At 42.9% G+C, this 24146-nt stretch overlaps 1 protein-coding gene across 3 annotated transcripts; it reads left to right on the top strand.

Moving 5' to 3' along the window:
* Positions 1 to 8045: 8045 nt before the first annotated feature.
* Positions 8046 to 18320, top strand: pcdh18b (protocadherin 18b). Of its 3 annotated transcripts, none has more exons than XM_046406885.1 (4): positions 8046 to 10889; positions 11295 to 11383; positions 11769 to 11884; positions 16665 to 18320. In XM_046406885.1, the coding sequence occupies exons 1-4, from the start codon at positions 8403 to 8405 to the stop codon at positions 17615 to 17617; spliced, it is 3645 nt and encodes a 1214-aa protein (XP_046262841.1). In that variant the 5' UTR covers positions 8046 to 8402; the 3' UTR covers positions 17618 to 18320. The 3 variants fall into 3 exon arrangements, with proteins under 3 accessions (XP_046262841.1, XP_046262840.1, XP_046262839.1); XM_046406884.1 differs by having other exon boundaries at positions 11328 to 11383; positions 11769 to 11938; positions 16665 to 18319; XM_046406883.1 differs by having other exon boundaries at positions 11769 to 11938; positions 16665 to 18319.
* The last annotated feature ends 5826 nt before the right edge of the window (positions 18321 to 24146 follow it).

Genomic DNA, 24146 nt, shown 5'->3' with positions numbered 1-24146 from the left:
TTTGTGCATAATCCATTTACAGTGTAATAACCAGTTTGCTCGCATTGCCCCTGCAATGTTACACTGATAAAATATCAACATTGATGGTGATTGCACACAAAAGGGCAACTTTGTGAAGGAATTTTAGACCAAAAATTAAACTGGAGGAAAGCAGCTCTCAAGATCTGCTGCTGACACCAAACTCCAAATCACAACAAAGAGGGAGCGTCAAGCCAGCTGCGAAAGGCGATCCAGGGATCTATAAGAATTTCCACACAAATGGCCCCAAAATTAAGAACACGTGGCGCTTTGGTCAGAGAGATTCTACCCCTATTTCCAAAAAGAAAAAGGGAGAAGTAAAGGCCAGTGCCTGCTGCACATCTGCCAAGACAAACAGAAAAGAAGAAGTGGGGGCTGGTGGGCGGCTGCGGGTAGTAAATCTTTAGTCTAATGAATGAGCACTCCCGAAAATATGTCACCCATTGGCCCTGCACGTGGTAAACATTCAACTCGAGCCACATAGGAGGCTTTTGTTCACTCTCTTCTCCCCCTCCGACACTCAGAAAAACTCCTTACTTGCTGCTGTCCTCCCTCTATTGTCCTGCTAGCATGCGTCACCCACACATCTCAGACAACATGAGAAGAGACAGCTTTGTGTCAGAGAGCCTAATGAGTTGACACATTTTGTTTTTTGGGCAAACTACAGTTTTAGTGACCCAAGCTAGGAGGAGCAACCTGAATAACTTGGATAAGTTTGTAATCTACACTGAAGCAAATATTTCTGCTTGAAGGGGTACTTTGCTATTTTGTGTGGTGTAGATGAGCAGAGGGAACAGATTTCAGCTGCAGCCATAATTAAACAAAAAAGGTGATATGCTTAACATCTGGCAGATAGGCCTTAAAACAGCTCTTTTAAAGAGGAAAGTAAAAATAGATGGGTGGGGTAAGATGAATAAAGGTGCACTGATACAACACACTGCATTTTTGAGGATATTACACCAGGACAACCACTGAATGGAGACTAATTTCCCCCAAGATATGAAAAGAGGGCGTAGAGCAGGAGAAGCTATTGTGCAAATTCAAAAACAAGTGATCAGGTATCAGGGCAGCAGATGCCAGACGTGTGTCCATCAGAGAGGAGGGCTTTGGCTCTGTCACAACATGAATGCAGGGAAGGACCAGCTGTAAAAGTGTCTGTGATCATCTAAAACAGGCCTGAACCGAAATGTAAGACCACCACAAGTCTTTTGAGGTGAGTCAAAGAGGTCAATTAGCTTTTGTGGCAGAGAAAACTGCTGGTGGAGGCTTGGCAGAACGATACCTTTGAGGTGTTTGTCAGCACTGCTTTAATTTACAGAGCCGATGACAACTCGCTGCTTGCAGAGAGTATCGACTAGATATTCCTGATTTTTGAAGCTCATTAATATTTCATGAGTAGTGAAACAACTTGAACAACAACAAAAAAAAAAAAACAAAAAAAACAAAAAAACAAAAACTGCAACTTCTGAGCTAAGGCTACAAACTCTAAGTCTTTCTCTAAGTCTATAGAAATAAGGAGCTGTTTTTTCATCCCTGCACATTCAGAGACCTTTTTTACACTGTGTGGTTTCTTTGTGAGAGCCGCTCTTCAAAGTGAAATAGGACATCTGAAAGCTTTTTTCAAAGCTTAGAGAAAGTCAACAAGGTAAACAGAGGTGGCACACAGCACATACCTAACAAGACAAGGACCTTGTATTCATCTTGAAAACACTATTACCAAGTCAAGGAGCCCCTTCAACACCTACAAATGTGAATGAAGTCCTGGGGGGGCGATTAACAAGACTGCACCCCATGTAGAAGCAGGGCTTTATGGGCGAGCTGGCAATCCCAGCGAAGACAATCAGAGCTGATCAGAGACAAGTAAAGAGCAAGCAAGCTTTTCTGCTGCAGAGAAAGGCTAAGGGGCTTTACAGCACGACAACAGCTCAGCATGAACACTCCCACATGTGAACATGTAAACAATGTGGAAATTACAACTTAAACTGCAAGCCTTCTCTCTTTGTTTTTCTCTTTTCGTGAGACACAGTCTGACAGTATGCACTCTAACAGTACACAGATTGCTGTACACTAATATTTAGATATAGATATGAAAATTACAAGGGCTTAGGTTTGCATGTGGTATGGAAATGTCTGCCCATATTTTGTCAGGACAGAACTCTCCCTACAACCTGTCTCCTAGAAATTACATTTATAGTCAGCAAATACCTATATAAAGCAAATGTAATCATTGCCTGGATTATATTGAGAGACAACATTTAATACACAATACAACAGCCTCTGGACAGATCCAAAACCAATGTGCTACCATAGCCACAACAACAAAGTTGGAAGCATAGCATTGTCCAAAATGTCTTGGTATGCTGAAGCATTAAGATTTCCCTTCACTGGAAGTCAGGGGGCCGAGCCCAAACCCTGAGGAACGGCCCCATACCACACCTGAACTCAATAATAAAGAGGTGGGTCCAAATACTTCTATGGAAGAAGACACATTTCATGTTTCACATGTAAAAAAGGCCTCAAGACCCAATCAGAGACCAGAGTTGGTCCAGTCGTATAAATTATATCACACTGATCAGATCTGGGTAGGGTTTCCATTTGGTTTGTGAGTCAGTATGTCTGATATCCAGGTAGACTCAAGCTGCACATTTCTTTTTGTAACAAGGTTGCTGCACAGGGGACTCGTACAGGGCCAAACACAAATGGTTGATACTTCTGGCATACTGTTGTCTGAAATGGCACTGCATGTTGTATCATTTAGATTTCCCTGCATTAGACCTGTGGGGGCAGGAACCAAAGCAAGGAAAATAAAGTCCAGAAGTATTTGAACAGAAATGCCTTTGTGGTGTTGTTGTTCCATTGGTTACCTGCAATTGTAGACACATAACATCACGCAGAGCAAGCTTCTGTACAACTACAAGAGAGTTTAATTTTTAGGCACCGACACCAGAATGTGATGTCTGTCTAATCTAAGTGCAGCTACTCACAAGAAAGTTTAACAATTACCCACAGAGAAATCCAGACGAGACAAACATTCAAGTATGCACCTTGCATGGATGCAGATCTGTCACCACGCTCTCTGGTGTCTTTATGTGCAATCTTACAGCATCTTTCCTTCACTGTCATATTTAACAACAACAACAAAAACTTTATCTCTGAGAGGGAACAACTTTTACAGAAATGTTAGAAATTACTATCTGCTGCAGAGGTAACCAGTGCAGGCTGAGGATGCAAACACTTGCAAGATTTCACTGCAAAATAGTTCCTGACATAAAGCATATTAAATATTGAAAAGACAAAACATTGTAAGGGGGCCAGAGAGCATGGTATGTTCACTTAAAGAAATATCTGGAGGAACTTGTGTTCACAGCAACAGTGAACACAGCAAATGTGCCAAAGCTTTGGGTCAGTCTTGTGGGTCCTGCAGGTCCCATTGTGTTGATGCTGCCTTAAGGCCACATACTTCTGGTCCACAGGACTGAGCTCCGTCAGCGATATCAGGGCACTTTTATTTTAAATAGCTGAAAGTCCAAGATAATCCTGCACCCACTTGGTCTTGGGTCTCAAAACCAGCTCCATGAAGAAACTGTTTTCTGAGTTTGCTGTGGAAGAACTTGACAGGGCTGTGCAGAGTGCTGTGCTTACCCCCATCCAGCACCTTTGAGATGAGCTGGAACACCAGTTGTGAGCTGGACATAATCACCCACATCAGTGCTGCATGGGAGCATATCCCTGCAGCCAGCTTAAGCCATCAAGTGGAATGTGTTGGGTGGGTGCAATGTTTGGGTGTCCACGCGCTTTTGCCCCATTGGTGCTTTGTTAATGAGTCTGCAAGGGTGCAATTTGGCTTTAATTATAAGACAGCTTTAATTTAGACTGAGACATACTTTGCACTGTTACAGACAGCACTTGAACCGGTGATTTGCTCATGATGCGTCATTTTAAAAATTGGGCTTTATAATGTGTCATCTCTGTCTTGGCTTGGTGGTTGGACAGGAGGATCCTGCCTCCCCTCTCTCTGGGACCAAATCCTTTCTGTCTCGCGCGAGCTAACAGTATGGTAATGAGATGGTGGCAGATGCTCGCGTGCCTTTACAATCCTCCTGACCCCCTGACACACGCCAAGACTGCCCTTCTGCCTGATGAAGACAGAGGGATTCTGATGTCTATCCAGATTCATGCACAAACATTGATTTTGACTACTTGGTTATTGAATTTTCAAGTATCACCATTAACACTGCTCTCTTTGTCCTTGTGTTGTTTTTGTTTTCCTTTACTACCAGTTGGCCATTGGTGCGTTTGGTTCATGTAGGCTTGCTTTAACTCTTTCCTGACATAGTATCTGAAATGGAAATAAGAAAACAATAAGTGGAATGAAAATGGAAGGGGGCACATACATTTCCATGTTCTAAACAGGCACACATGCCCCCACTACTGCTCCCAGCCTCCACCCCCATACCCTTGGTGTGCACACTGATACTCCAGGGGAGGGAGGAGGGTTGGCTCCACCTCTCTCCACCTGCTATGCAGCCTTTGTCATTGGGATCTCCTGCTTCATTTCAATGACAAAGTTTCTGAGCCCCTCACTCTGCATCCCCCAACACTCCCCTGTGAACTCCTTTCAGTAATTTTATGGTCCCCAAGGGCAGAATCTCTGCACCCGTCCCATCACCCACCCAGTCATCCTCTCTCCAACTGTCCATATGAGTGGCCTGTGACGATACAGAAGCCCTTCTGCCTTCTCTCTGAAGAAGAATAAAAGTGAAACATGGCTCCTTCTGAAATTCACAGAACCTTGGCGGTGACATTTGGAATGTGACTGCAGCTCATTATTAATTTGAATTTAATCTATCAGGCCTCACACACACACAGTTCCCTCGTGCAGATGTGCAGCAGTGGCTCTTTTGGGAATAAACAAAATTCTTGGCTGAAATCTGTGTGACATGTTGGGTTTTCTTCTCTTTATTTCTCTCTTCTTTCTTTCTTCTTTTTTTTTTTAGAGGAAATGTGATTTGAGCATGTTCCTGACTCTAGTGATGCCATTAGGGCACTGTCGGCTCCTCACCAGGAGGGCTGTATATGTGCATGGCCAACAGTCTATGGCTAACATTGTTTTATGTTGTGCGACTCTTTCATACACGCTTCATTCTATTGTAGACATGCCAGAGTACCATGTCTGCTCCCGTGACAGATACCAGTGTTGCTGCTGCACATAGAGAGAGTTGGCACTGCGTGTAATGGTTCTTAATGTGTAATTGGCTGGATAAAACCATGACTATACCTTTTATGAGCGTTAAATGGTACAATATACATGCAGATTTAGTTCAATAAGGCAACAGTTGATTCACACAGTGGAAGTGTCCATTTTTTTTCTTATTGCATGCAAAAATTCTCTAAATTAATTTGGTAGCTCAATGTTAAAGTGAAAAGATCGTGCTGGAGCATTACCGAGGACACTGTTCCCTCTTAACTGATGCTTTGATAGCTCGTTTGAAACATCTTTTTTACTGAGGTACCACTGAGGTATTAGTAATCCCCGCAGTTTGTCTCCTTAAATGTGGGCTTTATCAGTACATGCATGGCATTAGCCAGGATTTTTGGTTATAGTGAAATCAGGCTCCATCAACATCCCTCTCCAAAACTTCTTAAAGTCTTCAGAATTTTTATTTTTATTAGGGATTTCCTGATTTTTATTTCGTATTGTTGTTGATAAAAAAGTATTCAATTGAATGTATTACTGCTGTCTAGTGAAAAAAAAAAGATCTAAAGTTGGCAGGTCTCCCAGTCCATGACCAACACATACAGTGGAAGATTAAGAGTTATTCAAACGCTTACAGTGAACTTTATTATCCATCCATCCATTTTCTACACCGCTTATCCATCAGGGTCGCGGGGGAGCCGGAGCCCATCCCAGCCGACTACGGGCGAGATGAACTTTATTATATTACTAAACATTTCCCAAACTCCTGTTAAATGCTTAAAACAATATTACAGTCATCAGGATAGAAAATTCAGTCATATGGCTGTTAGGTATCACACACATTAGCTTTTGGAAGAAAAATAAGAGAATTTTAGAGTGCTGACTCCAGTCACAGAATCTCATCACAAGTGATGGGCACTAACACTAACTGTCCACAGTCATTCTTAAAAAACACATGAAATGAACATCTTTAAACTGTGGACTCAATAGACTCTTTTCCCTTGCATGTGTGTGTGTGTGTGTGTGTGTGTTTCAGCTCTGGAGCTGAGGTCCATGTGTTTGCTCACAGACAGATGGTGGCGGGGAGAGCCTGTTCCCACGGGTCACACATAGGAATTTAAAATGCAGATAAAATCCATCACAGAGACACATCCTCTCAAAGATGCCGGCTCCAGATAATTTTCTCTGTTGAAACCAATCAGCATGCCAGTTATCAGATATGGCTCACGCTCCAAATGAAACTTATTGAGAATATAAGTCTGTGCATTGCGACTCATTACTTTGTGAAAGATGTGGGGAAAATGGAATTCGGGGAACCGTCAAAATGGGCTTTTGCTGGCTTACTGGAGTTTGTCACACACTGATGAGGATGTGCTATAGAAATGTTAGCAGTGATGTGAACTTGAATTTTAAGAGTGGAGAATGAAATAATACATGCCATTAAAAGGTTTATCAGCCTCTCTGATCATCCAGCCCTTTTTTTGCTCTGCTGAAAAATATCAGCAGCTTTGACACATCCACAGAAAGGCAATCCAAAGTGCAACGATTTCCTTTCATTACTCATGAATAGTAAACTCATACAAGGCTGGTTGAGAACAGTTTTTCCATGAAAATATGAAGAAGATATGAGATTATCTGGCTGGGGCTAATTCTTACTCTGTGTCACTCAGCTGGGGGTGGCAGAGTCTGAATAGATGATAATTGTAGGTTTGGGCTGTCTGAGGTCCAGGCCAGATGGCCTAGTGCTCCTCTCATCAAGCTCTGCTTACCCAGTTGTTTGCTCTATGAGCAACACTTTGAGTTTGCAGGATGGTAAATTGGTCAGATGAAGAGTTGTAGGCATCCTTAAAAACATTGCTATGCAGCAGCAGGAGGAGGAGGAGGTGGAGGTTTGCCAAAAGCATGCAATGGGGGTTGGCAGGGTGGATGGCAAAGCACACGCCATACATTAATAATCAGTGAGTATGAGAATGTATATTGTAGCATTTCAATCACAACATTTTGCCACTCTGGACAAATCATCATTTTCAATGATTTTAATGAGTCACTTTGGTTCCTGACACGACAGATCCCCAACTTAAAGATGAAATAACTTACTCCTGGGTCAGGCACACAGACATATTGGTTTTACTGCCGTTTTGTGCATTATTTTGCACCCAGCGCACACAAAGAGGACGTGTTTTGCTTTAAAACACACTATCAAACTATCACAGACAGACAATGGTGAGATGATATTATATGAATATTTAAAGTTATATTTTGATGTTATTTTAAAGTGTGTACTCGTCACATAACCAACCCCGAGTGATAGTCGTGTGTCCTTCCTCATGGAATTATTATTCTGAAAGTAACAACTTTGCGTTCTACGCACATATGACAAAGGACCCGAGGTGGCACACGTTGTGAATTGTAGCCACAACAATATAAGTCTGCCGCGGGTCAGTGTATGGTTGTGTGAAAGGTGGCTGAGCCCAGAATAATTCCTCCCCTGGTCCATTGTTGTGGCACACTTTTAATACCGGGGTGCCCTCTGTGTTGGGGAGCAGGGTGTGTGTGTGTGGGGTGGGGGGGACCAGGCTACTATCAATAGTCCCTCCTGTGCTGCTTGAAGGAGGCCATTCTGATGATTTAGGAGGAGAGGGGATGAGGGAGGGCTGGAGGGGGAGCTGAGGAGACTGTTTTTGTGTCGAAAAGATACGCAGTTTGGGTGCGGGGCGGGCAGAGAGAGAGAGTGGAGCGGCGACAGAGCGCACGGAGTAGGACGCGCGCACACACACACACACACACACACACACCGATTCCCTCCCTCCCTCCCTCCCTCTCGCTCACTCACTCACTCACTCTCATGCACAGGCTCGGAGAAAGCTGCGCCTTTTCTTAGCCCAGACATTCACTCTCTCTCATTCACTGGCGCACACGCACATTGAGAGACGGGCATGTGTCGATGTATGCAACAGATCTGACTAAAAGCAGAGCGCTTTTGTGTGCTATTCTTTTCCGAAAAAAGAAAAGTGTACTTATATATTTATTCATGTATTTATTTTTTTAATCTGTTTTGCGGAGTTCTTTGCGGACATTGAGCAGCGGCCGAACGACTGAACATGCCAGACGTCTGAGAAGACATCTGTACCCTCTCCACGATTATTTTCCCTCTGTGGAAGTAATCGCCACAGTGTCCGCGCAGAAGATGGGGACAAAAACGATCAAAACCAAAGAAAATATATTCCTCAAACTACTGCTTTTGGTTGCGCTTATGCACGACGTCGCTGGTAAGACTTTGAAATATAAAGTTTACGAGGAGCAGAAAGTGGGCACAGTTATTGCACTGTTAAAGGAAGATGTATCCGCAGTTTTATCCAAACTACCGAGTTCCTTGACCTTTCGGTTCCGCGCTATGCAACGGGGGACTACGTCCTTTCTGTCCGTCCGGGAGGAGGACGGGGAGATCAGCATTGCCACCAAAATCGACCGTGAGAAGCTTTGTGAGAAAAACTTGAACTGCTCGATTGAATTCGACGTGGTCACTCTCCCAACGGAGTACCTGCAGCTTTTCCATGTGGAGGTAGAAGTGCTGGACATTAACGACAACTCCCCGCACTTCTCACGCGCTATCGTTCCCATTGAGATCTCCGAGAGCGCATCCGTGGGGACGCGCATCCCGTTGGATGGAGCCGTGGACGCGGACGTCGGGGAGAATTCCCTGCACACATATTCTCTCACACCAAATAACTTCTTTAAGATCGACATCAGGACCAGGACAGACGGAGCCAAGTATGCAGAGCTGGTGGTGATGAGAGAATTAGACCGGGAGGTGCAGTCCAGCTACCAGCTGCAACTCACGGCCTCGGATAATGGTTTACCTCCAAAGTCTGGCTCCACTTTGCTCAAGATCAGCATCTCTGATTCAAACGACAACAGCCCAGCGTTTGATGAGCAGGCTTATATCATCAGTTTGCTGGAAAATTCTCCTCTTGGGACTCTAATCATTGATTTAAACGCCACAGATCCAGACGAGGGCACTAATGGAAAAATAGTCTACTCCTTCAGCAGTCACGTCTCTCCAAAGATCTTGGAAACATTTAAGATAAATCCAGAAAATGGCCACATTACTCTTATTAAAAAAGTAGACCATGAAACCACTGCTTCCTATGAGCTGGATGTTCAGGCCCAGGACTTAGGCCCCAATTCTATCCCTGGACTTTGCAAGATTGTGGTGAAAGTGGTGGATGTGAATGACAACAAACCAGAAATAAACATCAACCTGATGACACCTGGCAAAGAGGAAGTGGCCTACATTTCAGAGGGTGCCCCTGTGGACACCTTTATAGCTCTGGTGCGTGTTGATGACATCGACTCTGGGCTCAATGGTGAGGTGGTGTGCAGGCTGCATGGTCATGGCCACTTCAGACTCCAGAAGACCTACGAGAAAAACTACATGATCCTGACCAATGTCTCTCTGGACAGGGAGAAGAGGTCAGAGTACAGTCTGACAGTTATAGCTGAGGACAGAGGCTCCCCCAGTCTCTCCACCATCAAACACTTCACAGTTCAGGTGCTGGACGAAAATGACAATCCACCATGCTTTGAGAAGAGCCGCTACGAAGTCTTCAAATCAGAGAACAATTCTCCTGGAGCCTACCTGATGACTGTGGTGGCCTCAGATCCAGATCTGGGCACCAATGGTCAAGTCACATACACCATCATAGATGCATTAATTCAGGGGAGCCCTATCTCAACTTATGTCACCATTGACCCTTCTAATGGTGCCATCTACGCCTTACGCAGCTTTGACCATGAAGATGTCAGCCGGATCACCTTCACCATACAGGCACACGATGGGGGAAACCCTGCACTATCAACTAATACCACCGTCCTGCTTACTGTTTTGGATGAAAATGACAACCCGCCCATCATCCACTCCCCCTCCCTCCGAAACCATACCGCTGAGCTGCCGGTGTGGAAGTATGCATCACCAGGTCAGCTGATCACTGCGCTTAAAGTCACAGACAGAGATGCTGGTGCCAATGGAGAGGTGAGCTGTGCCATCATTGGTGGCAATGAGAATGGGCTGTTTGTGATGGATTCCCGGCGATGTGAGCTCAGAACTAATGCCAGCCTGGAGCAGGCTCCACGGGATGTGATGGAGATCAGGGTGGAGGTGCAGGACAGGGGCACCAATCGCATGTCAACAGGGGCTCTCCTCAGGCTCTCTCTGCAAGAGACTATGGACATCCTCCCTCCTCTCTACCCCACCGGCTCCAGCCAGGCACCACTCGATCTCTCCCTCGTTATTATCTCTCTGTGTGCCGTTTGCGCTTTGCTGCTCATTGTCATGGTGATGTTTGCCACTGCCCGCTGCAGCCGTGAGAAGAAGGACCCAAGACACAACTACAACTGCAGAGTAGCAGAGAACAGCTACCAGAACCATCCTAAGAAGCCTGCCAGGCAGATCCACAAGGCTGATATCAGCCTGGTCCCGACCGTCAATGGGACCCTGCCCGTGCGTGCCCACCCACGCTCCCCCTCCGCTTCCCCTACACCTGAGAGGGGTACCCTGGGGAGCAGGCAGAGCCATCACAGCCGGCAATCCCTCAACAGCCTGGTCACTATCTCCTCCAATCATGTGCCAGAGAACTTCGCCCTGGAGCTGGCCCATGCTACACCTCCTGTAGAGGTAAGACAATGAGACCTTGTGCTTTTATGTCTGTTTGACTCACAGATGTTCTCATCGCTGTTGCGTGTGCTAAAAGTAGTGTACATGTGTAATATTTCTATGTAAAATCACACAGACCTGCAATACTTGTTTTTTAGTCTTATATCAAGTGTTTGCTCTGAATTTGTCCCTTGCTCCCATATTATGTTACCTTCAGTCCTTTGTGTCATGTTTTTGTTGAGCATCACATTCAGGACCAAGTCACACACTCATGCCACTCCACACCCCCTACCCCTTCCCCACAGTCCCCCCACTCAACATTGTCTTGTGGCCTTGCTTGTTTGACTCCATTCATTTTCCCCTCTTCATTTTTTCCTTTTATTTTTTTTCTTTTTTGTTTTTCTTTTGTTTCTCTTGGGATTGTAGCAAGTCTCACAGCTTCTGTCCATGCTTCATCAGGGTCAGTACCAGCCACGACCAAACTTCAGAGGCAACAAATACACCAGGAGCTACAGGTACTGCAAGCAAAATGATGTGTTTAAAGCCTTTATTGTCTGAAATTTGCAGAAGTGAAGTCAAAATTAAGCGTTACTCTTTTGTGCGCCTGAATAATATCAAGGTAAAAAATTTCCACATGATTTGGTCTGTTGTCAGCACTTTTGTTGTATGTTATATCCATATCCAGTAGCTTTTTGGTTTAGAGTCAAACTGTGTGCTCAGTAACTTTACATTTGCATAATTTTATGTAAAATTGCAGAGCACTCTCTGCCTCTCTGTGCACCTTATTATCCAGCAGTAGCAGGCCTTTCACTTAGCAATTTCACAATAATACTGTCAACGATTAGCCAGTTTTCTGTGATGAAAGCATCAAATACAAATACTCTCTGTCTCTCCGTGCAGATATGCCTTGAATGAGATGGATAAGTTCAGTCTGAAGGACAGCGGTCGTGGAGACAGTGAAGCCGGGGACAGTGACTACGAGCCTGGCAGGGAGTCACCCATGGACAGACTCCTCGGTGAGGGCTTTACTGAGATATATGCCCCTGATGGCCAGCACAGAACGCATGCAGGTACACCCCTGTCCCCTCATCCACCTCACCCCATACCCTTCCTTTACATCCCATCATTCCCTTCACGTTTCCTAGCATCTAATTTTGACTCCAAACTCAGTTCGCCATTTCATTAAAATCTTTATGCTGAACAGTAGGCTTAAAAAAATAAAAAATAAATATTGATAAAATATAATAAATATTAATAAATATAAATAAAAAATTTACTGTGTCCCAAAATCTGAGCAAATATTGAAGGGCTGACAGTTATTTTCATGACTTTTCCTTGCTTAATCTGCCAACTATTTTGTCAAACAATTAATTTATGTATTATACTTCAAAAAATAGTATAAATGCCCATGACAAGTTTTATAATCGCAAGTGAAAGAAAAATAATAGAGCAGGTCTACACCAAACTCTTTAATTAATTATTCTATGTAGTATCATGCAAGATAGAGAATCTTTAAAATATGGTTGAGCTGGACTAAGTCAGAGTTTCTCAAGGGTAGCAACCCCATCTACAGGTCACCTGGTGAGCATAAATTGTGGTAGAGTTTCAGACTGACATGTTAATGTGCTTTATTTACTTTTTAAATGAAAAATAGGGCTTTATGTTTTTTTTTTATATGTATGATGAAAGAGTTATTGGTTGAGACAGTCATACCATGCTAGTCCTGATATCACCCCCTTCGAGCATAGTTATACCATAAGTGATGGGGAACAAAATCAAAATCAATCTTTATTCTGTGTACTTCAAGTTTCAGGCAAAGCTAATAAGAAACTTTAGCAGTTAGTATGCAATCATGGATATCTGGCCTTTTGTAGGAGAGTTTACAGGACATTCTCCACAGACTTAAAGAGGGGGATACCCATGTGATATTACCTAGGCAGCAACAGCGGACCTTAACGTATGTATTTTGTACAGGACCAAGTCTGTGGATTTTGTCCCACATTAATTTGCTCTCTCAAGTCTATTGAAAATGGTGTGAGCCATAAACAGGCCACAAGAAGTTGAGAAACCCTCAGTTAAGAAATAGCAAATGTAATGCAACGTTCTACCCATTCACTGCCCATAAAACACCATTTTAACAGTTTGGCATGCGTTCTTTGTTCTGCATTACAAGTGGCTGCATGTGCACTGGCTTTGGAGGCTTGTGAATGACACTGTGCAGACCAATGAGTTTCACCTGACTGTCTGAGTTCTTGAAATATCTCTCCAGACAGCTCAGCTGATCCTCCTTTATAGCCACTCTTCCCTTTTCCCTACTGCCACACTGCATGGAGTTTCCCTCTTCTGCACAACTGCATTAACAGGGAAGAACTTGGAACACCTGTTGAACATTGATTGACCCTACTGACTGAAATATTGTATGCTCCTAGCAACAAATATCTTGCAGGTATCACGGAACAGTTGAGTCGGAGACACTCTGTCACTCTCTAAAATTCTATCTAAATTGCCAGTCCTTTCAGCCTGTTTTCTGCTAATATCACACAGGTTGCAAGCTGCCACTGCTTCCCTTATCACGCCATCCCTTCCCTCATACCGTTCCCACTTCTTTCCAGCCAGCTTCCCACACAGCCATCACTCGACACTGCATTTCAGCTACATCCCAATTAAAGTCGACCCAGACGAGCAGACAACCTCATCACTAACATTCTCTTCCCTCAGTCCGACCCTCCCTTCCTTTTTAGCTTTGTGGAGGAGGTCTGCTCGTTAGTCCTTTTCCTTTTTTTCCCACCTTCAAGCCTTCACTTTCAGCTGTCCAAACTGAAGCCCTAGTCCTCATCAGATGAAAAGGAGGCATTTAATTGCCATGTGACGAATAGTTGCTATGGAGTCAGCACTCCAGAGTTGTGCTCATGATTAAGCCCTGAAGAGCATAATTACATCTCAAAGCTCACCTTTCTCTTTCTGTGTGTTCATCCCACCTCTTGTCCCCGTGTCCACTGCTGCATGGATGATTTCGAACAGCCGTTAGTCAGTGCCCTATCATTATGGCTGGATATGGTAGCCCTCCCCATTCAAGAGATGATGAGGTAGAAACTCTTTGTTGCAGTCCATCCTGATGCAGCTGATTTTATACAGTATAGTATGAGAGAATGTACCTTCAAGTTTTAAACACTGCAAAACCCATACTGCTACTATGTGCTCCTTGTATTGTTTTTGGAGTCAGAACGTGGTTAGCCCAGCTTAGAATAAGTACTGGAAGCAGGGGAAACAGCCAACCCAAAATGGTAACTAGTCTAAGCTAGTTTAACTAGTTTAAGCTATTTTTACTTCAACACTAATTTAAGATTGGCAATCTGTGAAAGTCACCTGCTGGAGCTATTTCTTGGCAAGCAACTGCCAGGTGCAATAATGTTCTGAAGTCTTGCTGTCGTCACAGTGACACCGTCAGGTGTGGTGTCATTGTGTCGAAACTGAAACCTGTGCCTTGACTGAATACGTCAAAGTATGCTACAGAGAAGTACTGGAGTAAATCCTCAAATTCTTTATGAGTATGGATTAAACAAACACACTATAACATGTTAGTTAGGGAATTGTACAGGTGTTTTCCTCACTTTAGACTGCTTCCAGTCTTACACCAATGAACCAAAGTTGAGAGCACTGAAAACAGTTTGTGTGAAATATTCTCATTGAGCCTGATCATATGCTTTTTTAAGGAAGACATGTAGTGTACGTGAAGGTTACGTGTTATTTTCCCTAAAAATGAGTAACGGAGCACTACGCCAATTTTACATGTCAAAGTTTGTTTCCCAAAGCGAGGAGTACTAAAACATTTTATTTAATATTGTAAGTGGCTATGGAGAAGCTTTGTCAACTCTGGGAAAACAACCCTGATGATGTCATCATTTTTCCACTGCAAACACTCAAATTGTATGGAACTGCAATACTAAGTCAATGTGGCATGTCCCTTTCAGTACGTCCTCACATTGTCGTCCTCAGTCTGCTCTTAAATTAGGGATGTTTTTAATGACTAATTTCCCCCAGGTGTACATGGGAATTTTAAAATTAGAATAGCTGGCTAGTATAAATCTAAGAAAACATTCCGAAAAACAGTCTAAATTGAGCAAATTGATTGTTACTGTTAATGTTCTTGCGTGTGTTACACGCAAGAACATTAACAGTAACAATCGATTACAATCACCATTTCCTATAAACCTCCATGCAATCAAACATTTCACCAATATAGCAACATGGTGTTTGCTGAGTGTAGCATCCAAAAAAACTATTTGTGGCTATTACATTCCTACATGTACTACAATAATAATAATTAGATTAATAACCTACTAGTATTTCTGGTGTCGACCACTTATGATAGCAAATGACTTTTCGACTAATCGTGTACATCCCCAGTCGAAATATCACTGCCAGCACCCCTCGTCTTTCCCTCTGCTTTTGCTAAGCATAAAAGTAGATTTTGTTTCCTGGTAACATTTAATGAAAGGTCTCAAGTAAACACACACACTACCAGCAGCAAACGTTGTAGGCCACACTTGAATAAAACTAGTCTGATTTATTTGCCACTAAATTATCAGTCAGTAAGTCAGCTGAATTTATTGAACATTACAGTCATTCAGTTAATGTTTGCCTTTTTTTTTTTCACACATAAATCGTTTAGGTTAAATCTTTCATTTTTACCCTTTCATCAGCACAGCACCCAATCTGCTGCTGCCCCCACGCTGTTTTTTTTCCCTTCCAGTGCACCCAAATGCACTTTTCATCTGCTCTAAGATGTATTATAAATGTTCCTTTCATGTTAATGAGGGGATAATGAAGTCCCTCAATAGCAAGACTGAAAAGCGCCGCACTCTTTTAATGAAGGCTTTAAGTTGGCATATTTGATTTGTCTAATTTATTCTTCAGAGATTTTCTATTTGAAGATTTAATATTGAAAAGAGCGACTTGAAAGGGAAAAATGCAGGGCTTTTAGAGGAGGAGTTATTTTGAATGGGTAATAGGCATTGATCAGGCTTGCTGAATTGTCTCTCCGTGGTAAATATGCTGAAAGGTAGCATAACAGGCAGTATTCCTGCAGAGAACCTTTCAGACTAATTAGGTCGGGTTTTCACTGTTTCCAGAGAAAGTGAAGCAAAAACACCCGAGGAAAGGCAGGCAAATATTAGCTTGATGAAAAGAGACTGACAGCAGTCATCTTTACGTCTCTTGTGTGCAGGAGGAATGGTTGTGGTCGACTTTAGTTGGTTTTCAGAAGAAAAGGGGATCTCTATCTCTCTCTAAGTTAGACACCACTGTGGCAGGAGTTCTTTTGTCTACCAAAAGAACGTCATGTTTCAATGACCAAATCCGTGGAGATCTGTGCTTTTTACAGCACAGTGAGGCCATGTACTCCAAAGCAATGCCGCCTTACTTTATGTCACAGGTTTTCACATTCTTTTCCTATATACTCATGTACACTCACATTCAAACCGGAAAAATCCACCTCAGCACTGTCTAATGTCCAAATTAATATAGCACAAATACAGCTGAAACAATTAGGCAATCAATTATTAGATCCATAGAAAACCAGTTGGCAACATTTTGTTGATGGATGGTTGGGTCTAAACACATGCAATGGACTTGAAAAATTGTTCCCGACTTTAATCATAACTCTGCCACTACAAGATATGTAAGAAAGATTAAAAATCTGTCAATGTTAACTTTGAGATTTGATGCTCAGCTCTATCCATTTGTGACTACAGTATGTGACGGATTACTAATGAGTGTTTCTATCTTTCTTCCCAGCAATGAGGCTCTGCACAGAAGAGTGTCGTGTCCTGGGTCACTCAGATCAGTGTTGGATGCCCCCCCTGGCTTCTCCGGCCTCATCCGACTACCGCAGCAATCTCTACATACCCGGGGAAGAATCCCGCCAAACCACTGACCTCTCCCAGGACAAGACCCCGCAGCCCTGCACTGACACTGGCCCTGCAAGGAACCAGAGCTTCTCCACCTTTGGCAAGGATCTGAGCAGTGAGGACGGTGGAGAAGAGGAGGCAGGAGAACATGGTGAGAGTGTGGCCAGAGATGAAGACTTGTGTGGAACCACTTCATTGCTGTCAGAGATGAGCAGTGTGTTCCAGCGGTTGCTGCCACAGGGTCTGGATTCCTACGTCCAGGTCAATGAGAACCAGAAGGGGACTAGCCTGAGTGGGGTGGGCGTTCCCATAACTGGATCTCTGGATCGCAGGAGGGGGCATCTCCCTGGCAAGTCCAACCCCTCTGTCCACCAGCAGGGAGTGGCTGCCTGGGCTGCCAACACCCACTTCCAGAACCCTGGGAGCAGTATTGGCCCATCTGGCCACCACCAAGGTGGCACCTACCACACTCTTAAACCCAGTACCAAGCTCAGCTCCCAAAGTAGTAGCCACAAAGGCTCTCAGGGGCCCAAAAACAGCCCTCAGAACTGCGGCCACACCACTAAACCCAACAGCAGCCCCCTGCTCACGGCACTGGTCAGCCCCACTCTAGTGCAGCCTTCCCCTGCCTCGGTACCAGTGCCGGTTCCACTCCCCGGGTCCTCCTCCAAGTGGCTGCCAGCGATGGAGGAGATCCCAGAAAACTACGAAGAGGACGATTTTGACTCAGTGCTCAGCCACCTTCAGGGCAAACGCAGTGATAGTCGACATGAGCTGGTGGACGCCAGCGAGCTGGTGGCTGAGATAAACAAACTCTTACAGGATGTTCGGCAGAGCTAAACTTCCTGCTTCTTATCCTCTTTATTTATTTACCACTCACTGACTTCCTTTAATTTAACTAAAGTGGGAGACAGTGAGTGGCAAAAGAAGGACAGAAAACTGAAACAAATACAAAGGACCCGCAATTGTCGTTAAAGTTGCATTTCTAACGTAATAACTGTGTTTTGTGAATGCTAAATATCCAAAAAGAAAAAAAAAGTATTTGTATTTGCTGGTTTGGTACACAATGTACACAATGTGACTGTATTTATCTTTGTATTTTAAAAATACATTTGTATACTTATATTTATAAAAAAAATGTATATAAACTTAATCAGAAGTCTATTTTTATATTTTGAATGCATGTTGAGTACAAAAAACATTGAATCAAGACTTTGACATGCGATTGACATTCTAAATATTTAAATTGTCTTTTGTATTGTGATTCCTTTTTTATTTGTCACTATGGTATGTATACCTGAATATATTATTGCATTAATGGACATTTGTCTTTGTGGATTATTGTGGGGAAGTGGACAGTACACAAATAAAAATAATAATACACAAACAATATTCACTTGTCTGTGGTTTATGTATAAGTTTTGTTGTAGTATTATTTAGTACTTATCTTGTGTATCTCCAATGAACAACACGCAGTTTGTTCCATGTACGACTGCAGTTCAGTACTGTACAAGTAAGTCTTACATCTGACACAAAACTTTCTGTGGATTTCTGTGGACTGAAAGAAGTTTACGTATGTTTCTTGATCAAGCATTGACCTCAAAACATGAATGAACGGTATCTATTAGAGCCATAGGTTGGAACAACCAATTAAATAGAATGAGATACAAGGGGAAGGGAAGAATACATCAGATTACTTGTTCATGATTGGAAGAAATACATATGGGTAGGCAATTGATTAGTTAGTCAGTCAGTTAATAGTTCCAGTATTTATCAACAAACAACATGAAACATTCTCTAATTTTTACTCAAATATGAGAATGAGCTGAGTATGTTTAGATGTCTGACTTCATCAGACCAAAATTCATACTGGGCTCTGGGAACTTATTACAGGACATTTCTTAAATACTTTTTTTCCTCCACATTTTATAGAATAATGTTTTAATCTATTAACTCAAAAAATAACTGACAAGTTATTGAAAGAAGTACAGCAGCCCTGCTGTACTCAACATCATCTGGTCTTGCACAGTACATTGTATTTTCCTCTAAAAACATATGAAGCTCATTAAGGAAATTAAAATACTTTGAATATACATTACAACTGTACTTTCAGGAAACTCATCACAAGTCATCTTCACATCAGCAAATTTGGGTTCTTAGAATTTGTAAATTGTGTGATATAGTCCTGCTCATATGAAAAAGCCTTGAGGCATCCAAACACTTTATGACTTGATACAGCCTGGATTGTTGTCTTAGCCCAGAATAGCACAGAGGGGCGTTGCATTCTGTCAGCAGTCTCAGAGACGCTTGAACTGACAAAACAAAAGAATGAAACTTGGATGTGTGCTGGCTAACGTGAGAAATGTGCTGTGGAAGCAGATGGAAACAGCTGCTGTGAAGAGTCACAGTGAGGTGCTGAGAGTTTCATGGAGCAGTTTGGATTTGATGGAGACACCTTCCTTCCCTGTTGCCTTAACAACTAGATGATGGGTGACACCTAGAGGTTCACCATGTGCACTGTAAACCAGTGACTCCAACACTCAGCTCTTTCCGCTACATTACTACCACTAATACTACTAGCACCACAAGCCCTGGCAGGGGGAGAAGCGAGAGCAGACAACCAGAGAGAGCCCCCTTGAGGAGAAGTCAGCACCCTGCAGCTTTCAGCATGAAAGAAGAGAGTCAAAATGAAGAGTCAAAAATCAGCAGTAATGACAAAAGTGTCATATCCATACAGATATATAGTAATAATAATGATGTATGTACAAACGCTGAAAGAAATGATTTCAATCTCCTTCTTCCTTCTGTGCCATTTTAACATTACCTTATTTGCCTTATCTGATCATTACACCAACAGGAACTTCAACAGGTTCCACTCTTCAGGGAAAGCTTTCCAAAAGATTGGGTTGTTTGGTTGTGCTGTTAATGTTGCTGCATTGACAACTGTACACTCTCAGTGTCTAATGTGATAAAGTGTTTAGGCTACACTTTCATCTTCAGAATTATATTACATAGATATTTCAGTAAGCAGCTGAGTGAATGAAAATAATGATTAAATGATGAATGATCAGAACGAAATATAATGCAGGCATTGGTATGCTAATTATACTGGTTAGTGAACTTGTTTTGCCTGTATTATTTATGGACCAAGTCATATTTCAGTTTTAGTAATAAAACAGCTACAACTAGCAAAAAAGACCATAAAGAAAATTGTCGCAGTCATCTTATTCTCCTCACACTTATTTTTCTTTCAGTGTTTCAGTCTCTGCAATCTGAGACTCTCTGTTAAAGCAGAGGACAGACAGAGTAATGGAGCATCAGCGAGCGAGAGAGAGATGGAGCTGGACAGAAAGAAGAAAGAAAGAAAGTGACATATTTTGTCATTGGAGGGAACTCACTCCAACGAAATTTGTTCTCTGCATTTAACCCACCCAAGTGACGTGCACACACACACAGCAAACCCGGGGCAGTGGGCGACCGCGTGCAGCGCCCGGGGAGCAGTGGGGGTTAGGTACCTTGCTCAAGGGTACCTCAGCCATGGACACCGGGACGGGGAATCGAACCAGCGATCCACCGGTTACGGGTCCGACACCCTAACCGCTGATCCACGACTGCCCCAAGAGTAAATACTTTGCACTAAAATGTCAAAATTTTGGCCTGAATTGATCAGTAACACTACCAAATATCTATTTAAACTGCTTTTCAGCAAAAGAACTAGTTTAAGGTTGGAATTACTCTTTAAGTTATTTTGAATTCTTTTGCGCTCATTTTCCCCGAAATCATGTTTATGTGTATGTTATTTGCAGTTACATTATTTGTTGTTAAGTTTGTGAAACTGTGCAGCAATGGACCTGCACTCCCTTAAGTCAGAAAGCCTTCATATGTGATTATGAGTTATATGATGAATTTCAGGAACAAACAAGAAGTGGCCTGAGTAGAACTGTGACCCTCCCTCTCTATTGATCCACTGGCCAGTCAGACTGCTTGTATACTGGCCACTCAGTGCTTCCTAGCCTGTCTAACCTTTGCTACCAGCCCAGATTTCCCCTCGGGCTGGTTCTGGTAACATGTGCACTATGCCTTTCGCCCTACCTCTCAGTGAGTGAAGAGAGATTTTTTTTTATCATCTGACAGCAGCTGAAGAGGAAAATAGAGAAAGATTTGTTATGCGGATGACACACAATTGTACTTATCAATGAAACCAGATGAAACAAATCAGCTAGTCAAGCTTCAGGCATGTCTTAAAGACATAAAAACCTGGATGACCAGCAACTTCCTACTTCTAAATTCAGACAAAACTGAAGTTATTGTTCTGGGCCCTGAACACCTTAGAAACAAACTATGCAGTGATATTGCATTGCCAGATGGCTTAGCCGTGGCCTCAAGCTCCACTGTAAGAAATTTAGGAGTTATCTTTGACCAGGACATGTCCTTTAACTCGCACATAGCAAATATTTCAAAGACTGCATTCTTTCACCTCCGCAATATCGCAAAGATTAGGCACATCCTGAATCAGAAAGATGCAGAAAAATTAGTCCATGCATTCATTACCTCTAGACTGGATTACTGTAACTCCCTTCTATCAGGCTGCCCCAATAAATCCATAAAGACTCTGCGGCTAATCCAGAACGCTGCAGCACGACTACTGACAAGAACCAGCACGAGAGACCATATTTCTCCTGTTCTGGCTTCTCTACATTGGCTACCTGTAAAATTCAGGATAGATTTTAAAATTCTCCTCCTCACTTATAAAGCCCTGAACGGTCAGGCACCATCCTATCTTAAAGAGTTGATAGTTCCCTATTATCCCACCAGAACTTTGCGTTCCCAAAATGCAGGGCTACTTGTGGTTCCTAGAGTCCTCAAAAGTAGATTGGGAACCAGAGCCTTTAGTTATCAAGCTCCTCTACTATGGAACCATCTTCCGGTTTCGGTCCGGGAGGCGGACACCCTCTCTATATTTAAGAGTAGACTAAAAACTTTCCTCTTTGATAAAGCTTATAGTTAGGGCTGGCCTAGGCCGGCCCCTAGTTATACTGCTATAGGCTTAGACTGCCGGGGGCCCTCCCATGACGCACTGAGCTCTTTCTTCCTCTCCCTCTCCTTCTGCACACATTCATGTCCCATTAATGCATATTACTAACTCAACTTCTTCCCTGGAGTCCCTGTGCTTTCTTGTCCCGCAGATTCCTATCGATCATGACTGGACCTCCTGCTGCGGTCCTGCTGTCGTCCTGTCCAAAACCTACTGCAATTACTACTGTTTAGTCATAATCTGATTTAAATCTGTTACGACTCAGTACAGCTACTACCATTATTGTTACTACTATTGTTATCAAAATCACCATAATACCTTCTGTATACTTCATTGTCATTATCATTATCACCCACAGCTGGGTTGAGAAGTCAAGGCAGATGGCCGCCCATCTTGAGCCGGGGTCTGCTCCGAGGTTTCTGCCTTCTAAAAGGCAGTTTTTCCTCGCCACTGTCGCCAAGTGCTTGCTCAAGGGGGAATGTTGGGCTCTCTCTATTTACAATTTAATTAAAGAGTTTGGTCTTGACCTGCTCAAATTGGAAAGTGTCGTGAGATAACTTTTGTTGTGCATTGGCGCTATACAAATAAACTGAATTGAATTGAATTGAATGAACTACTCCCGCACAGAGAGACAGAGGCAAAGAAAGAAATAGACAGACATACTCGAGAAATTCAGCCCCTAACAAAAAATTATCACTTGCCTAATTGTAACCCTAAAAGCAACCTAAACTTAAAGCAACTCTTCACCCTAATATTCAATTCATTGTGGGGACTTGCACTTTGTTCCTCATAAGTAAGGCTTCACAGTGTGACTGTGTAAACAAACATGTCCACACACATGCACACACACACACACACACACACGCACTCTCTCTCTCTCTCTCTCTGTCTGCTATCTGCTATCTCGTCAGTACAGAGCCCTTCAGTGACAGCTGGAATGAAGCCACCAATGTTACTATTGTTGTTGTTGGTGTGTGTGTGTGTGTGTGTGTGTGTGTGTCAGTGTTTCTGCAGTGTTTTTATGTTTAGGTAAAATATGAGATTTAGTGCTGTGTCATACAGAGTGTGTGCATGCATGTACAAGTATCATGGGAGTGTATGCTGCCATTGGCAGCAAGAAGCTGAATAATTAAATCCATTCATCTTGTTGAGATGCTGAAAGACTCAGCTGTCTCAGGGATTTTGGACATTTATTCTGTCTTCTGTGGTGGCAACTGAAGATGATCTACATGGAACGTCTGTATCGTGACCTCGCTAATCCCAACGTCCTCATCCTACCCTGAGTGAAACTCTGCAAATGATGATCACTAGCGAGAGAGTCAGTCAAGAGAGTTTTTAGAAAAACTCAGGTCCTATTTTCACACTTGTCAAAGGAAGTTTTAAAAGTTCAATGCATTTAAAGTGCATCATTTGATGCTCCTGTGCTGCACTACAGGCATCATATTTCAGCTGCCCACACAGAACCAACAGTATCTTGGGACAAAGCAGTACTCATTTTCTTCTATGGTGATGCCGAAGACCTCAGACCTCAAGCAAGCACAGCAACAGCTTTTTCACCTTCAGTCTCCCGCTTCTCAAACAGTTGTGACCCCAGCACTGCCAAAACCCCAGGTTCTGTGAGTGTAGGCTCTTACATTGCTCACTCACGCTGAAAGCATTAAAGCAATGCATCTACTAATGTTTGCGATACGCAACAGTTGGCTTGGTCTGCTATCTGTGTCGACTAAAACGGGGGAAAGGCACGAGACTGTGTGTGCCAAGAGCAGAGGAAGAATCTTGTAGGTGGCGTAATGTGTTCTGCTCACAAAGTTCTCACTACCAGCTACTCAAGCTAAAGCGAGTGAAAATGTTAAGGCGAAGGATACAGTTAGTTCTGTGCAGGTAGCTGTGGTCAGTGAAACCAACGAAGACAAACCTATTCAAATGAGTTTTACACATTGGACATTTTGACTTTGGACATTTCATATTGGCTGCAGGAGATTTTCTTGCTGGATTGGATTGGATTCAAACTGATTGGTGAAAAAATTACTGGCAAGTTGTTTCACATTCATTATTTATGATGACAAATAATTGCTTGTCATAGATGCTGGCTAGCTGGTATTTTCAAAAATTGTTTGTTTGTTGCTGCTTGCGTTGCAGACCGACATGTCTGCTTCGTTGTCGTAGTAATGTTAATGGCAGGTCACGCGCTTGTACAAGAGATACATGATAGGTTTATTTGTCACACACACAATCATACACGGTAAAATGTGCAGTGAAATTCTTTATATCCCTGCTACCAAAAAATAGGTAAGTAAAATTAAATATTGTAAAATAGAAAGCTTATGAAAATAA

The sequence above is a fragment of the Scatophagus argus genome, chromosome 12 (genome assembly GCF_020382885.2).
Source record: "Scatophagus argus isolate fScaArg1 chromosome 12, fScaArg1.pri, whole genome shotgun sequence".
NCBI classification, from domain to species: domain Eukaryota; kingdom Metazoa; phylum Chordata; class Actinopteri; family Scatophagidae; genus Scatophagus; species Scatophagus argus.
Note: the sequence above shows the minus strand (reverse complement) of the source record. Positions and strands in the feature narration are given on the sequence as shown.